The sequence below is a fragment of the Sinohyriopsis cumingii genome, chromosome 13 (genome assembly GCF_028554795.1).
Source record: "Sinohyriopsis cumingii isolate HCF-2022 chromosome 13, ASM2855479v2, whole genome shotgun sequence".
In the NCBI taxonomy this organism is placed as follows: domain Eukaryota; kingdom Metazoa; phylum Mollusca; class Bivalvia; order Unionida; family Unionidae; genus Sinohyriopsis; species Sinohyriopsis cumingii.
Window position 1 is genome coordinate 52,507,594 of NC_142973.1, and position 18,892 is coordinate 52,526,485.

The window sequence follows — 18,892 nt, forward strand, 5'->3', positions numbered from 1 at the left end:
GTCAGGTAAAAAAAAGTATGATTAGAGGATGTGGTAAACAGTTATTTATTCCTGTTTATATTCAGTCTGTGAAATCATTTAAAATTGTGTTCAGATGTAATTTGAGAGTAAATGTTTATTTAAATTATTCACTGGAATTACAACAGTACTCATACTCTTTTTGAACTAAAACTCTACCTTAGGGTTATTGAGAACTCATTCAAAGACAGCCTGGATCGTATTATTGTGGTACATCATGTCATTCGTTCGTATTAAAATTCATTCTGAACATTCTATAATTTTGGACTTGTGAAAGGATATTTATGATTATTTGAAACTTAATTTGCATTAATTTAAGTGTCTTTTACATTTTCACTTCGTTACGTAGAGAAATAAATGTTTTTGTTAATTTTACTAAACGTTTTGGTTTCATTTCTTTCTGCTACATAGTTTAAGACCAAAATGACATAAAATGTAACATTTGCAATTAATTTTACTTTTTATAAATGTGTGATATTTGTTTCCAAGATATCCTATGTACGATTGGGCTGTCCTGGAGGACAAAACAGCTAACCCCACAACGTTTTACAAGTCAGATGACCTACTGAAATTAAAGGACCCTTGTGCCCATCCTGACGCTCTCAAGTGTGGTATTACAGGTAGAGTAGAAGCTGTCTTTTACATGTAAGCATGATACAATGAGTGAGTTTTGCTTTAGTGAATAAGTCTTACGTTAGTCAAGCTTCATAGTTTTGTGACAATTGACAAAACGAGGGTTGAAAGATAATAACTTTGTCCTTTCAGCATTTCTTTTTGTTTTGCTTTATAACTCCTCTAAAGGTTATAACTCCAACAGTTTTCAAACCAGCTTTTGATGTTGGCTTTGGTTTAATGTAAAAAAAAAAATACCCTAGATAAATAACAAATTAGAAGTGAAAGATACCAACAATAAGGCATGTTTACAGAACAAGATTGATATTGATCTATTTATAGAAAAATAAACGACGAACGAACTTATAATACTGGATTATATTCCGAATGTATGTCACCAGAACAGCTGTCATTTTTTCACAGTTATCCATGAATGTCGGAAACAATTGACGTGTGATGTTGCCTTCCGTCAACAACACCAACGGCACTATACGGGTCTTAACAATAGTAAAAGTTTGCTTTGGCAAAATTATATCATGAATGAATATTTTGTTTACCTTTTCGCAGTTTTCCACAATGTTCTCTACTTTGCGTCTAGTAATATTATTTCCATGTTTTCAGAGAACGAATATATAAATGTGAAGTTCAGTGATAGTGTGCTATTGCATGGGAAACGCTATGTAATATGCATACATGCCAATAGAACTGTCATAAAACATGAAAAATGGGAGGAGCACATACCTGAAACGAGTGCCTGCAGCGATGGAGTGACAGTTGATCTGACTCCACCACAGCCGGGAATAGTCTGGCTTGGTGTCCACATTGGCACGCGATATCAGGTACGTTTCTTGCGTTTCAAAATGTCATAATGGTCAAAGCAAAGCGTCACACATTGGAAAAAATAAAAAAATGTTTTCAATTGATTTATAGCTTGAATTAGTAAATTCTTTATATTTCTAAAATGTAAGTTTAAAAATCAATAGTATATGTTACATATATGATATATGGAACAATACAATATATTTCTTATTTCCTCTGGATGTACAATACATTCCAACAATGACATGTTATGTTGAATAGCATATGTTTCATTGATTAATTTGTGACACATTTTTTTCTAGGGATCTAAGACTCATATATCAGTTAACTGGGAATCGTTCGAAGATGTCGAGGAGCTGGGTCATAACGTCCACGCATCAGGGATTAAAGAGTATTATCTTGCACTAGGTAACTCTTATTATCAGGGATTATTTATGCATAGCTCTTCTTGAAGCATGCTTAGATTTATATAAAATGTAATAGTTTTTACGGAGGCGACGACTAACTAACCAGATGGTAGTTCTAAATTTGAACTTAATGTTATTTTCTTGTTCATTTTGAACATCATCTATACAAATTTGTACAGATTTTCAAAAACACATTCATGCTTCCGTGTCAGGAACAGCTTTTTCTTCCATTAGAACATTTTTCCGTGTCAGGAAGAAAAATTTCGTCCATTAGACCAGTAATATGTTTTAAAAGCAATTTCTGCACATCTTAGCGCAAGTCGAAGACAATTCAGTTAAATACAATTAATATGTACGAAGGGTGACATATGAATTATGCCATAAGAAATTAAATACGACGATGTTGATACGAGAATGTGAATGGACTTGTCTAGCTGGGGCATATATTTTCCAAAGTGTTAAATCAGTATGCAATAAAGAAGTACCACATCCAATTTTAGTATTACAATGCAAGTTGATAATCATTGGGAGTCATGTGGATCAAATCTCACCCACTCCATTTCTCCGAGCTAGCACTCGAGCGCTATCCACGATATATCTTTATGTTCCTTAAATTTTTACAGTCGTAATTTAATCATTTATTATATATATTATTAGCAGTCTATACTCTTAAACTAAGCAACAAAAAAGATCGAAAACCAACGCATTTTGAAAGTTCAACAAATAAATTTATTTCCTTAAATTAGAAAGTGAAAATTTAAAAAGTACTTTCAGTATTGTGAATTCAGTCCCAAATAATACTAAAAGTTTATTTACAAGTACAAATGTATGAAGTTCCAAATGAATTTCAGTGGTATTCCAGATATGTTTCAAGTTTGAATGTGTTGATGTGTCAGTAGTATAGAATGTGTTAATGCGCCAGTGGCCTGTATTGTGACGATATGTTAACAGTCTTTTGATTATCATAATAATATAATCCAAGAATATTACTTGAGCACTCTGCAATTCCAGTGAAAAATAATTTGAATAAATAATTCTACCTATATCAAAAACTGAACACAACAACAAGACAACAATAAGACTAATTCTGCTTCAGATGTTAAGGCAAGAATGGGTAATTCTTACGTAAACAAGCTTAGATACTCCTCTACTTGACCTATGTCGCAATTACCAAATGCTGGAAATAATCTGTTAATATAATGGAAACTTCCATTCTTGAAGTTTCTTTGGTCAGACTCAAGATTGTATCTTTAACTTAAATTCAAATAAGCATGTTTACTATTACTAATGCTATGAATATTTAATCCACAATCACAGTGAACTATTTAGCTATGTATTATATTGTTTACAATTAATCCACAATCACAGTGAACTATTTAGCTATGTATTATATTGTTTACAAAATAATTTTACTGCTCAGGTACACCATTAGCTTCATTTTGGACAAGGTCAAGTAAAAAATACAGATATACATAACATATAATCATTAACAAAAGCTAACAAATGATGCATACTAAATATGCATTTCAATATAAGACTGGTAAAATGGTTTCAGGATCTGGAGCTGATGACGAAGTTTGTACACTCGTAAACCTGACACTCGCTATGTTTGAAAATATTTGTCAAATTAACTGAGCTACTATTATATAACAAATTGTCTGATTAAGCTCTAGCTATTAAATCGCCCCTTCAAAGTTGTTTCGAAACTTTTGTATTGGTTCAGGAACATCTCCAGGAGCCATCGATGTATTGCCGTTTCAGAATGTAGGGATTAAAAACCATGCTACCATCCACGGTTTGAATCTTCAAAATGGACACACGTACTATGCTGCAGTTAAAGGTTAGTTGCATTTTTACCAGTCACTTTTCTAGACGATAATGAACATATGTATAGCAGTATATTTCAATTAAAGCAAATGCTTTAAACTTCAGACAAACAAATTGCATCAACAAAGTGTTCTTATTGTGTTAATCTCTACTCATCTAGATCAATAATGTCATTCTGTCTCCTATTGAGTCTTAACGATTAAACCTTTCAGAATTGCAATTGAATAATAGTGTAATTATCTAAGATGAAAGAAATGGCACTCTTTGTTACGTACTTAGAATTTGCATTTGTGTGTGTGTGTGTGACTGTGTGTATGTGTGTTTTCCGTGAGTTGAAAAAATTATTGCAAGAACTGATCATTTTAATAGTAGAACGATATGGAATTGCACATACTACGACAATGCTTATTTGTATAGCCTTAGACTTTGCTAACCGAAGCAGCGTTTCAACGTCCGCTGGGATTACCGTTGACTACACAGCTCCTGTAACGACAGTTAATGAGATTTCTATAGATGACCGGCATTTAAACGACGTTAATAAAGTCTCGGCATGGTAAGAATTGATTTTTTGCTGCAGACATCAATCCTGCTAAACTGAAAATTTTCTGTTAAACTTTCTGAAGTTAGAATGTAATATTCTGCATATTATAGACAAAAAGCTTGCTTTGATCATGTCCGTTGACAACTCCCAATGACCTCAAGTTTAGACTGAATATGTTAGGTACAAATATAGTTTCTGTATGAAGTATTTCTACCCGAATGTTGGAGTTTGTTTATGCATAGGAATAATTATATTCCTGGTCACAATGTTCTTCAGAAGTAAAAGTTTTGCAGGTATACAAAACGATGTAAGTAATTATTAATAGAATGTTCTTGGCCTGAAATGTACTTCTTCGAAATTGTTGTCTGCTAGTCACATCGCCTGTTGCTTTTTTCATCTGCTTTTTTGGTGGAAACTTCCGAGGATGTATTTAGCGTCTTTAGTATATCAATAATCGTTTATATTATCATTTTAATTCTAATATAATTTGTATCCATGCTATTAATCAGCAATTCATCTAGCTACGATGTCGTAGCCTCAACTTGATTTGTTGTGGTTGAGGCTACGAACTGATCCCATATCATGTAATGGAGCAAAAAAAAATCATCACTAAAGTCAGAAAAACAAACAGTGTAGAAATCAACTACATAAGTATAAACATGTTGTGAAAGAAGTTTAGCTTATTTTGACTTCATTAAGCCCTTACACGATAAAATAAATTGGCATGGTTACTCTAACCTTATCCTGTCCACCATGACAGACAACGCGAGACTCTCGCCGTGACCCCTTTTCTACGTAAGGCTTGCCAGAACATATTTGGGATATTCTACGCTATATTATCATCAATCAAGTGCGAATAATCGCTTCTTGGTTGAATTTCAAAGTTGCCGATAAACCGTATTTACTTTTAATGCGCAGATTTTCTGACCCAAACGGCGCCAAATTTTTACTACAATTTGTTTACATTTCTAAATAAGGCGTCAATGTCCTAATATGGCACACAAACAAACGAGGCTGAGAACGGAAGTAATCATTATTTGAAATAACATGGCGGACGATCTAAACGAAAATATCGGCTGAAAAAATGTAAACGAGATTTTACAACTATTTCTACAATGATTTTCGATACTTCCGGTATTAAATAAGAGGACTACTCTATTTATTGGATTATATGCAAGGAATGTGTTTAAAGTGTTATTATTAGGCTAAAAGAGCGCCGGGTGTGATTCACACCCGGCTTGCTCCATTAACACATATATGCTTATGTTAGTACCCTGTCCACGAGGTACGAGTAAGGGTACTGATATTAGTACTACAATTCATCAGGAAACAAATACTATGATTTATTCTTACCTATATATTCATAAAGCAAAGATAATTTCTTTTACAAGCTGGAAAGACGTATTTGAAGACAAAGAAAGTGGCATTGAAACGTATGAATGGGCAGTGGGATCCCAACCAGGCTACGGTGACATTATGCCTTTCACAGTGGTATACGAAGACTGCTCAGAGACCAGTCCTATCTCAACGATCAATCTCCAGGAGGGCCACGCTTATTTTGTGTCTGTTAAGGTATTATAATTAAGGTTGCAAAAGAAGGGAACCATTGGTACTCATACCGAATTGCAATGATTTATATTCTCAGATGTTCATGATACATATAGACTAGCTATAGCAAACAAGATATTTCTGGATCAATCACCTAATGGGAAAAGCTATGGTCTCACATGGCGTATACAAGGATCCTCATAAATGAATTAACAATAAACAAGTGCCAGGGTCGAGACGTTTTGAAGATCCTGCCTTGCATGTCACTGCTGATGCAGCAGTTGCGAAATACAATCTCGGTCAGCACCCTTCTTCTGGCAGGATTATACCGGTGTACAAAAGAAGAAAGAACTCCTTATCAGGGTATACAATCTAGGAAAATCATATAGCCTGTCTAGGTGCCATTATGTCTTGAGAAATCGCCGACAGTTCATACAAGAGTGCAAGCTAAGACTGTCGAGACGACTGGATTAGATGCGTAAGTATTGGGGCTAAAGAGTTAGAAGCAACTGAAGATTGTAAAGGTATAGATGGCCATATTTGACCATGTTACTTCAGTTAGTGGTGTTTTATTTCAGGCTTTATCTGTGTGTTGCAAATAAAGTGATGTAAGTAATGGCAAGAGTTTAAATCAATAGATTGTTGCTGTTCTTATCTGGATTCAAAGATTTCGCGTAGATGATATAGGTATCCTTCACCTGCTTGCACCAATGCTCAAAACGCATCTTGTTCTTTTTCTCCTGCGGTATCTTTATGTAGAGAGGTACTCATCAATTCCTTGTCCTCTGACTTATCAGGAGATACTCCCACGAGAAGACGTACATCTGTCGCAGATGTGTTTTGCTCTTAGCGCTGTGGCTGTACATTCTTACTATCCTTGATTTACTTAGTGTGCCCTTTGCCAACGCGAGGTATTTCAGTTGGCATTTTCCTAATGCTAAGCTTGATAGTCAGGGTCGATCTGCCTTTAAATGACGCTCATCCCCATGATTTGGGAGTATGAACCAGTTCGTACAGGCTGATCAGAGGTGATGTCCATCCCTAGTGAATTTACCTATTCGATCACCATCCTATTAGAGAACATTTTAGTCCATTTTTCAAGCGCCTTGTTTATTTGAAAGAACTTCTTGCTCAGCACTTCTTTCATATCTTTTGAGTTCACGCGTGCTTGTCTTGCAATGTTGGGCCTATAAACATCTTCCTATAGTCCGGGCTTCACAGCTCGGTGGAACAGCGTTTTTATCCAGAACTTGTGCTTTGACTATTCCAATCGCAATTTTACAACTGGGGAAGCAACTTTTAACAATAGCTGCTTATTAAAGATCTTGTCAATAATTTCATCCATAGAGTTTGTGGTAAACTGCCTGCTCGGAGTTGATGGGACACTGATGTAGAGCCGGTATAGGCAATGAAATTTCTAAAATCCTAAATTCCTGAATAGGACATTAACTTGACATATGTATAGGACTTGCTATTTCTGAAGTCATAGACCGTAGCCACTTTTGAAGGCCTACGCTCTCATGATTTCGTACCGGTATGGGCTGTGCTTTGCTTAGCGCCACTTTAAGAGAAGAATCACTGATATATCAAAAGTAGTCCTAATAAGTTCTTATAGCACACTAACCGACAATATCAGTTAGTGTTTCCATACAAAGACATATCACTAATTTAACAAGGCGACACAACACATATAAATCTGCTTCTATGTATATCAACGGCTAATTGCCTACTATACTTCTTTTGTATGTATACAAGTTTATGATTAACATTATCCTTACCACATGCATTCCACAACATTTGTTCTGAGTGAGTGACCTTTCCACACAATTGGCAGTGCACGAATGGAGAGCTTATCTTTCCCAGGAGGTGGAATTTAAAGATATACCCAGAGAGCTTTTCTTCACAAAAAGTACGATCACTCTCCGTCAGTCATTGGCATCTCTTACGGCTCTTTACGTTTTGGGGGGTTATTTATTGAAATGGTGTTCTCTAAAATTTAATTTTGACACCAGACAATGAGATTCCTTAACATAATATATGCCAATCACGACTCTTGTGGCGTCTCTCATTGGTATTGTCTTGTCAAGACCGAGTTGGCTTCCGACTGCATATATTGTTTCAAAGAGTTTCCTTGCGATTGCGTGGCCGATGTGCCAACCACTGTGCTTGCTATCGGTCTTTATATGTTAGTCCATGGTTTGGAAATAATTCAAGCGTATATTACTATTTGTTCGTACAATGTAAAGAACTGACTGATACATTAACAAGAAACAGGCGAGAACAATTATGAAGTGCTTAAATTATTGCGCATGCTAGCATAGCTGTCTCTAAACGTGCACCGTGAAAAAATTAGCGGACTAAACTATTTTAGAAATTGTAGAAATATTAGCAACACGAGTCCTCAGAAAACAAAAGAAAAGTGCATTTTCTTGCAATAGTATAACCTGGACCGTTTAGAGGGGCGGATCAACTATTGCGGCTTCAAGTGGTATAGACTTGACAAAATCAGATGTTGACACATTAAGACCTATGGTAAATGGAAATGCTGACGTTCCAGGCTTGTTTTCCTTTTCTCCGTTATTCTTCTGAAACTCCATCATGTAAACTACTCTTTTAGCAGTGTGCAATATCTTGCTCAACACGAAAGCATTTCAAATGATTATCATTTGAATTTTGCTCATATTTGGAAAATATAAAATGATGTTATTAAGTGACATCTTTCTTAATCCAATCAGCTCAGACATATTTTGTCATGATTTGTGTTATATATCACCTACCTATTCATCAACAGCAACACTAGTTGCAATGTAAGATAACTCTATTAACTTTCAAAGAGTCTTCTACGGACCGAAACACCGGCAGTATTATGTAGTAACAATTATGATATGTGATATTAAACATCTTTATTTCGCAACGTTTATGAAGTTAATTATCAGGTTGGATTTTTTTAGGAAGTATTTTTGCCCTTGAAATGTGAGTTTATAAGACTGAACTACTGTTGTATGCACTGATGTATGAACTCAAGCTATGATACAATAGATGAATTTCCAGTTACGCATACCACTTTATAATTACCCTTTCAGTTGTATTATATATAATGCTTACCAGAAATCAATACAACTGGTAAAATACACAAGGTGTCACTGTCACAGCAGTGACATAATAAATGTGGAACTATATACAATTCAAGTACTAAACTTCTCTATGGCATGTTGCATGGTACTGTTAGAGTCTTAATATTTTGGTTCTTTAGATCTATCACATGTCACGAGGTGTTAGGCGGAACCATTCCAGAACGTTTGAGTCTACTTTCAGGGATATAACGGTCTCGGCCTTTCCACCACAGCTATATCTTGGGCATTCACTGTGGATGCTTCCCCTCCAATCCCGGGAAACGTATACGATGGTAAACCTACACTTGGAAAATCAGTGAAGGACGTGGATTTCACCACCGAAAAGTCAGGTTTATACGTCCATTGGGAGGGATTCATTGATCCACATACACCAATACAAGAATACTACATAAGCATTGGCACTTGTAAGGCATGCGAGGACGTGTTGACTTGCCGGCCTGTGGGAATAGTCTACGGTAAACGACCACGAATTTCTTTGCGCCGGTATCATTTTTTATGTTATGTGTTCGTCTAATCTATATTTGTGTGCGTAAAACATATATAGGTCAATTTACTTTCTAATAGGATAAAGAGATAGAAATATTCAGTGATAATATTTGTAAATAGGCAATATTTCGATCATCGTATCAGCGTCTGAAATATTTATACTACTAATATATTGTGCTCTGAAGATATGATAAAACTGAGAATCACCTTTTAATCTATATAAATTACACCATTTAGTTGAATCTAAAAATCTCATTTAGGTGTCTTAACTTATAATTACTTTTCTTTCCTTTAAATCATATCGATTTTGCTTTAAGAATTATACGTACAGTATCTACGTCTCATGGAAGGAATAACATATTACACTACCGTGACGGCATGTAATACCGCCGATCTCTGTACATCGGTTACTTCGGATGGCATCCAAATTGACACAAGTCCGCCAGTACGAGGAAAAGTCCAGGATGGCACTGATTCACTGGATATTCATTACCAGGCATCAAAGTATGTGGAAATTAGTATTCTTTCCTTGTTAGATTCATTGGTAAAACGCATCAAAAATGAAGATATTGGTTAACATTTTAAATATTAGAAAACAACCACAACATTTCAAGACTCGTAGCATCTATATATGAAAAAGTTTTGTTATGTTTTGTAAGTCCTTTCAGTTTCATACTTTTTTTTTAGCAATAAGTGTGACCTATGAACAGCGCAAGCAAGAATCTGCATGCGTACAGGTTTTCTATAGTTGAGTATATTAAATACGGAGATATCAATTTTTCACTCTGTTCTGATCTATTTTTAAACAGTGGATTAATTTCGTCTTTCAGTATATTAATAAAGTTATCATTGTGTTATTTGTTTGCATTATTTCTTTGTTTTATAACTGAACGATACAACTTTATTTGATATTTCTAGCAATTCGATTGGAGCTAAATATTTTGGATTTTTCGATCCCCATTCTGGTATTTCCTTCTATACCTGGCGGGCTGGAACATTCCCAGGTACTGACGACATTCTAAACGCAACGTTACTGCATCAAAATGAGTTGGCTGTTATACCAGACCTTTCTCGGCATGCTGGGAAGACATTGCCCTTGGGACAAAGAATCTACATCACTGTCAGGGCCTGCAACAGAGCAGGTAAGTTATCAACGAACAGTGGTCATTCGCATGATTTTATGCTTAATTTGTAATCACAAGATTAAAGGCAAAATAATCAACTAATGATTTTATGTTAGAAACTTTATTGAAATAAGATATACAGTTATCTGTCCATAGATTTAGTTTTGTTTCGAAATAAGAACCTTTTCTTTATCACCACCTGTCGTGTTAAATATTGTGAAGTCAGATTTAGATTATTTGTCAGAGTACTATTATTAATATGCAATGATTATGTCATCCTTCAATCCATATTGTGCATCTATTACTAATGGTGTGGTTTCTCATTTTCAAAATACTTTTTTAAATTTATATACAAACTGTGACGATACAGGTATATGTGCTGAATCCACATCTAATGGCTTTGTCGTTGATAATTCTCCACCGCAAATTGTGACTCATCCGCAGCTTATGGACCTAGCAATGATATATCCAAACACAACTGTCAGTAGAACCACGCTTCGTGTAAAATGGGACGCCAAAGACAACGAGTCTTACATTGAAAGACAATATTTGTCGATCAAGTCACACGTCGGAGGGGATTTCAATTTGTCATCTATTCAGGTAAACGGTCAGGAAAAATTGATTTGTATTGAAACATTTGCCATGCATTAGTAACCCAAATTTCGTGATTATTCTAGAACAAGTTAATCGTGATTACTAAACCATAAGAACTGCAAAACGTTTCATCAAATCCTCTCTAATTTAGATTGCTTTTGATCTTTGTTTACATTTCCGGCTTTATCTTTGTTCCTAAAATGTATCTAAATTACCGTCCTGATTAGCATAGCATGCTATTTAAGATATCAAGATTTAAGCAGTAGGAGTATTTTTTACCAAGTAACCTCTGAACTGAAACACAAATGTTTTTGGCACCAAAGTTCAGATTTGAACTATTTGTTCATAAATAAGACCATGTCTGTCTCGTGATCATTAATACCCCTGTCCTTGATTCAATTGGAGCTGGTAAATAAATTGTCTTATTGACGATTTGCTGATTGCACCCTTGTCAATGTTATCAGCAGTCTTTATTAGATACATTTTTATGTCAAACTATCATAAGTAAGCATTGATGCAACTTTTGCCTTCACAGATAGGAGGGATGGTTCGAGACTACACATTTGTTGACCTTGACCTCCACGACGGAAGCCAGTATTGTATCACCTTGATCGTATGTAACGGTGCTAAGCAATGTACATCCGCCATGACTCCACGCTTCCTTGTAGACAGTTCACCGCCAACTCCAGGTAAGAATATTTGCCTCGGTATTTATTAATTATTTAACGTGTTTTAAAGAATCAAATGCAAGTAAATAAACTTTGGTAGATATTATTCATTGTCTGACATAAGTTATGTACAGTTGTTTAATTTAAAGTAACTTATCCTTTAAATAAATGCTTGTTTTTGATAAAGTCTCATTTTCTATTTTCAACAACTAAATCTTATAATCCTTTAAAAAGCTTTTGCAACAATATTAAATATTTACTCAGTACGTTATTGGAAAATCAAAGTTTTTCTACAGTTCTTTATAAGGTGAGAACAATAGCTAAAAAAATGTAACTTTCAGGTATGTTTGCTATCAACACAGACCATGCAGCTAATTTAGAAAGACAACCTGAAGACTGGATGAGGTGGTCAATATATAACGTGAACCTGGCCTGGCTAGGATTTTCTGATCTCCATTCCGGAATCAAATTTTACAAAATAAACACCGGCAGCACATATATGGCATCAGATCTGAACCGGGTAATGAACTGGTGAATTTCTTTACTTAGATTTTGAAATCATTGTCTTCATTATTTGTATCCACGTTTGTATTATAAATAATGTTTTTAATGATAGAAACAAAGTTTCATAAATAGGTGTCGTTATTTCACCATTTTGTGATTGTCATATCGGAATTATACGAAGATAATAATCTATTTGTATAATTCGAAAGTAAGATAATTACTTGCAAACTCGAATATTCAACACAATTACTGAGTGACAAGGAAACATATCTATGTTGCGTTTGCTTAACATTCTTTAACCACAACGTGTTGTGCCTATCAAACACATTTCATGAAAATGAACTTGTCTAAAGCGCTTCAGCACCCGAAGGATTTTACTTCTCCAAAGAATGTCATGTATCTTATTATATATATATATATATATATATATATATATATATATATATATATATATATATATATATATATATATAAACATTGTCAGTACTTATTTTAGTTTCTGTTAGTTTCTATCCAAGTGTGAACGCATATTATATGTTACGATCAAGCGCTTTCTTAGTGTGATGTGTCCTTTAATTCTTCCGTCTTCTTCAAGAATCCAAGTGAGCCTGTGACTGTCGTCCACAACATGTCGGGTGAGGACAAAGGAGACGAGGGAATAGTACAGACCTATACAATACCGACACTATCTCTTAACCGTTATGAAACGATTTATATTAGCATGTGGGCTGTAAATGGGGTGGGTATTCGTAGCAGTCAACTTTGCATGAACTTGATTAAACATAGTACTTTTTCTTCGTCCGCTTTTTAAATGTCAAGGTATTAATTGTTCAAACGATTAAGATTTAATCTATGTTTGAAATTATTATTGAAAAGGTTTCGGACAATAACAAAATGTTATCTGGAAGAATAAACAACAATAAAGGAACTGATATAACATGCACATTTGATAATAGTTCATTAGAGGGACGAATATTTTAATTACAAATTATCGGTAAAAATATATTTCACGATTATTAGAAATTAAAAAATATACATTGCTATAATTATAGCTGTATTTCAGAAACACTAAAATGCTAATAATGTCAATAAATTCACTACCACCTATTGTAAGTGAATATAGTCATGAGCACTTTCTTATCTACTTATATCAATACTAATTAATTCATGTATTTGAAGATCTCCTTTACGAACAATTAAGTAAATGGTACAAGTCTTTAATGCTGGTCCGCTCAACATTTGCATTTGAATATCTACATTTTTGGACTCTTACACCTCAGTTTGCAAAATGATGTAAATGTTCTGTTCTATAAAGTAATCCTAGATTTCACACGTATTAAAAGAATAAGCGGAAATAAAATATAATTGTCCAATTTAACAAAGTTAACCAGAAGGAACTAAATTGTTGGAGCTTTATTACATGCTGGGATAGAGTAGATACAATGTAAGTCTCTAGAGTCAAGAGACTGTGATAGTGTATACTGGCTGCAGAAAACATACGTTTTATCTTGAATACAATTCATTTTAATGGATAAACCTACTATTTGATAGTTTGTATACGTGTCCGTTTAACTGTGTGATACATGATAAGAAACAATGTCTTGTTAACATTATTTAAAATCTAAATAATTGGTGAGAAATAACCATTAGCACTTTGTTTGGAAATATGATTTTCCAACGATTTACCTTTATATACCACTAATCCATATATGTGAATATGTCGCAGTTTGTTACCAAAATGATTCACCAGATATTCTATGATATGTTGGTGCTATACAGGCAGGACTAAGAAGCCCAATGATTCACTCACTATTCCGACTGCGCTACGGAGGATTAATGGAACTTGTCAGAAGATGTTCTGCACACACTTGTCTGGGTCACTGTGTATGCGCTCCACAAGAAGGAAAATGTGACTTAAATGGAGTCCAATGTAACAATTTTAGTCGTATGTATATTCAGTAACTTCTTATCAATTATGTTTTCTTTTAATTTACGAATAGTCTGCGGTCGAGATCTCAAATGAAGTATATGAGTAAATGAAGATCGCGCAAGAAGTGAACTTTACCCTGAATTTCAATTATAGTAAAAGAGAAAGTCAATTTAAATGAGCAAATATTCGATATCAAGTTCATTTACCCTCCATGAAATATCCAACGCCAAATTGTGCATATTAGTCTTCTCTACTTGTCATTTATTGCTTAATTTTTACATCTGCGATCCTTAGAAACCTGTCAATCATTTGCCATTGACGGGCCAAGATGTGTCTATAAAAGTACATCCTTATAATAAAAAAGGAGTTCATTTAACGTTATTGTACACGTCTAAGAAACGTCATGTCATACGTGAGCGCGCCATGTGAAGACCGGTTTAATATTTTCAGATGGCAGTATTGTCTTCCTTGAAACACAAATATTTTTTATAAGTAAAGGATAGTTCTAGTAGTGCGTATTTTGATAGAAATATTGATGTACATGTCAGTTTACTCATATTGTTTAAATAAAAAGGTCACATATTATTAAGGTACTTCTAGAATTAAACTTCACCTACTTTTTCACAGAGGCGGCTGAGCATAGACTCGATGTCATTGACATACAGAATCTGCAAGACCCTTGCAACGCCCCACAAATACAATACTCGGCTGTGGATGATGTTCTTGCTGCCCGCTGGTCTGGTGATGACTATTCCTCTTGGTTAGTAATTTCTTTGATTACAGAGACAAAATATGTGCCATTTCGGAAACTAATCTATGTTGGCCATGTGATGACAATGAGGCACTCACAAAAGGATTTGTCGACATGAGAACTAAATCATTACATGAGACTTTAAACAAATATATAAGTATATAGATGGCAATACGTGAGATTTTTGTACAATACTTCCGCAATTTAATTGTTGACAGGTCCATAATATTTATAACTGAAATAGTACGAAAATATGTTTTGAAGCAAACAAAATTTAGAATGAGAGAAAGCACTATATTTTGGTACAAATATTGCACAAGCATACATTCATTGTATCAGTTAGACAAATATTGAATACACATTACAATGCAGGATTAATTTCAAAATTAACATTCTCATTTGAAAGCATTATTACAATCCAACCTTTCTGTCTCCAGGTTCGAGTGGAGTGTTGGAGAGAGTTTCTATGACGAGCCAACTGGTGTCTTTTCAGGAAGACATGAAAACTTATGGCACCATGTTGGAGACGAAAGATATATGATTTACAGCCTTCCACGAAGTAAGATAATCATAAGGATGGATAAATGCATTTTTATTCGATATGTGCAACAATATCGCTATTTTGTTTGCTAATGTATAAATAAATAATTACAATTGTATTCTCGACTCATGCAACTGTTGAGACTAAAATGAATATATTATGTCTTATTCTTAATGCCTAAAGAGCAAACTGTACCCATTATTTGGCACATTTTTCACGGAAAATCTTTGATATATATATATATATATATATATATATATATATATATATATATATATATATATATATATATATATATATATATATATATGTCAAGTGTATCTTTTACGTTAATTAAAAGAATTATTCACAATGTGATTCTTTTGCAGTTTGAATTTATTTCCATCACCAGAATTTTCCTATTATTCCATATAACAATTAATATTTAGTATATATTGGTCTCTTAATTACTATTCACAGATAAGAATCTACACAATGGACTTAAATATTCCTTTTTCGTGCGAGCATGGTACAGTGAGAGTTCATACGCGATCTTCAAAAGTCCCGGCGTTTACATTGATTCAAAACCTCCCAGATCTACGAACAGCAAAGGGAATAACGTAATTGTCAGATTTTTAACTGCCATTTACCTGAAAAGAATTACTTATAACTTGGGGAAATTTCATCCTTTTCTGGACTCATTAATTGTTAATGTGTCAACTGCTCCGAATTTCACTTTGCGAGTCATGTAAAAATTTAGATGAATGAAAACGTGCCTTCAGTATATAATGGCGTCAAGTAAATCTAAAATATTGTTTGCAAATTATTTTGCGATTCACAATACGACACTGTAGAACAATATAAAACTTGCAATTAAAGTTTTAATTTAAAGTGTAAATTGTCGATACTTGGTTAAAAGAAAATAATATTTGAGTTATGATCCGTTATTAGGTGAAGGAAACACTCGATAGCCTGACAAAGGACGTTGACTTTGCCAAGTTTGGGGACGATATCTATGTGGACTGGACGAGTAAATTCATTGATGCCAAAACTGGCGGAGTCAAAATGTTCCACCTGTACATCAGTACATATCCTGGAGGTAAGTAAATATGACCTTCAAAGCTTCCCTTTGTTATTTATTCAATAATGATATCTTGCTAAAATAATGATAATGTTTTGTTCTTTGCAAATAATTTCTGAAAATATGTGTTTGTTTAAAAGGGATATTTAACTCAGATTTATATAAAGTAAAACAGAAACAAGCAATAAATGTGTATTGTCGGAATAGTTTTATTTGGGGATATTGTTTTCTTAAACAGGTTTCTTAGCTGCACAAAATTTTCATGCTGTTATCTGTTTAAAAGGATCATAACACAATACGATTCGCTCAGATTGTTTAAGAAAGTGCTCCGTACAACATATTGCTTAAATTTTTTTCCAAGGCCATGATGTCCACGCAGCAGAAGATGATATCGATCCAACAGTGAGTAGGTACCTTCTTCCACTGCAGAATATAATTCCAAGCACACGTTACTACGCTAACATTCAAGCCTACGGTAAATCAGGGCTTCATACTACCGTTACCTCTGATGGCTTTATGATTGACGTTGATCCTCCGGAACCGGGTGTGGTCTATGATGGCCAAGGTTGGTATTATTTGTTCCTTGAATTTGTAATACGATGCTGTAGGTTTCGTGACTGTTGACAGTATTACAGCTGACATAGATCATATTACCTAATAGTTTAGATTGAATTTAAAAACGAGATGTGGTGACGCAGAGACGATATTTTATTAATATTGTAAGTATAAAGATTCATCGAAATATTTGGTTTATTGATTATAGTGTCACCTACATTTATATGGAAAACGTAACAGACGAATTTGGTATTAAAAAAGGGACAATTGTATTATCATGTCACCTGATTCACGTATGAATGCTGATGAAATTTTAGTAATATGGTCTGAATTCTCCAAATCAATGTGGTAACCTTTATAGTAAAATATTGTCAGAGTCACATAAAATCAGGTGAGCAATGGCTAGAATGCAGGAACTGTAATGTGATTCGTGTAAGAAAATTGTATTTAAATGGATACAAACAGACTTACAGCCTGAACTACACACAGATTCAAAGAAAAAAGATGACAGAATAAAAAATCTTTATATGGCGTACAAGCTTGCATCATTTTCAGGAAACCAAATAACGCTCTGAATATTTGTTTCCTCCTTATTACAGAAATAAACATGTGACTCTACATTATTTAATGTTACACAATCCAGTTATGTACAGATTAGTCGAAAAGTGAAAGGATAATAAGCTCAATGTACGGTGATAAAACATTTGTTCTGACAAATCATTATTCCAACTCATTATTCTTGGTTCTTTACCGCAGGAGTAAAACAAAATGAAATTCTGCTTACGAGACATAATAGCCAGCACTCAAAATCTTTATCACACGCAAGCTGCCAAACATACTAACATGTACTAGCCTAATCGACTGCTCTGTTGGCCTAGTGTTTAGAGCGTCCGCCTCGGATCCGTAAGCTCGCGACTTCAAACCCCGGGTGAGTCATACCAAAGACTTATGAAATGACACTAACAGCTGCATCGCTTGGCAATCAGCATTAAGAGGTTAGTACTAGGACTGGTAAGTCTGGTGTCAAGATAATGTGATCGGGTGGGACGTCATGCTACATGTCTGCGGCATGATGCCTCAGTGCTAGACATCACTTTTAACTGCCACACTGCAGATATCGGAGCGATATGACAAAACAATTGTTAAAATTACATTCAAACTCCAAATAAGACACACACAGACTAACACACACACACACACACACACACACACACACACACACGCTTGCGCGAGCGCGCACACACAGAGACTGCTTTGGATATATATTCAGTGCCAATGAAGAAGTCTTTAAATCTGTATTATATATCTTCCAAAGGATAAATGTACAGTTTAATACATTTTGGCATTCCGGTTTAGGATGGAGAGACACGGAGTTCCAAAACAGTTCATCAGATGAGAGCGTTTCTTGGCATAGTTTCAGTGATTTAGACTCGGGAATCAGCCATTATATGTGGTGCTCCACGACGGAAACTCAGTCCACAATATGCTCACTCATGTCATGGAGGGACGTGGGCCTTTTCACATATAGCAGCCATAAGCTAAACACCACTGTTGCCGATGGTATTGATTTTTGTCTTTTCATTAAATCTGTTATTTGCTCATTTACTTTAGCTGACAAGAACTATTTCATATGAGTCTTAAAAAGAACTGTATTTAGCATATATTTATGTATGTGTTATTGTTCCAACCATTCCTTGAGATAATCCAGCACTTTATTTTAATCTTAATTTATTCATTAGTAATATAAATATATTATCAGAGTTTAGTTAATAC

At 34.4% G+C, this 18,892-nt stretch overlaps 1 protein-coding gene across 1 annotated transcript in view; it reads left to right on the forward strand.

Moving 5' to 3' along the window:
* Positions 1 to 18,892, forward strand: part of LOC149785559 (uncharacterized) — a 57,635-nt gene that overhangs the window by 31,577 nt on the left and 7,166 nt on the right. The window contains exons 23-42 of the mRNA XM_089979910.1: positions 508 to 638; positions 1,252 to 1,469; positions 1,752 to 1,857; positions 3,580 to 3,696; positions 4,101 to 4,236; positions 5,616 to 5,796; positions 9,088 to 9,361; positions 9,710 to 9,896; positions 10,311 to 10,534; positions 10,887 to 11,123; positions 11,653 to 11,799; positions 12,120 to 12,298; positions 12,878 to 13,025; positions 14,066 to 14,227; positions 14,840 to 14,972; positions 15,401 to 15,522; positions 15,964 to 16,103; positions 16,435 to 16,582; positions 16,926 to 17,129; positions 18,476 to 18,679. Coding sequence (XP_089836036.1) covers positions 508 to 638; positions 1,252 to 1,469; positions 1,752 to 1,857; positions 3,580 to 3,696; positions 4,101 to 4,236; positions 5,616 to 5,796; positions 9,088 to 9,361; positions 9,710 to 9,896; positions 10,311 to 10,534; positions 10,887 to 11,123; positions 11,653 to 11,799; positions 12,120 to 12,298; positions 12,878 to 13,025; positions 14,066 to 14,227; positions 14,840 to 14,972; positions 15,401 to 15,522; positions 15,964 to 16,103; positions 16,435 to 16,582; positions 16,926 to 17,129; positions 18,476 to 18,679 — 3,398 coding nt within the window. The remainder of the gene's footprint in view (positions 1 to 507; positions 639 to 1,251; positions 1,470 to 1,751; positions 1,858 to 3,579; positions 3,697 to 4,100; positions 4,237 to 5,615; positions 5,797 to 9,087; positions 9,362 to 9,709; positions 9,897 to 10,310; positions 10,535 to 10,886; positions 11,124 to 11,652; positions 11,800 to 12,119; positions 12,299 to 12,877; positions 13,026 to 14,065; positions 14,228 to 14,839; positions 14,973 to 15,400; positions 15,523 to 15,963; positions 16,104 to 16,434; positions 16,583 to 16,925; positions 17,130 to 18,475; positions 18,680 to 18,892) is intronic.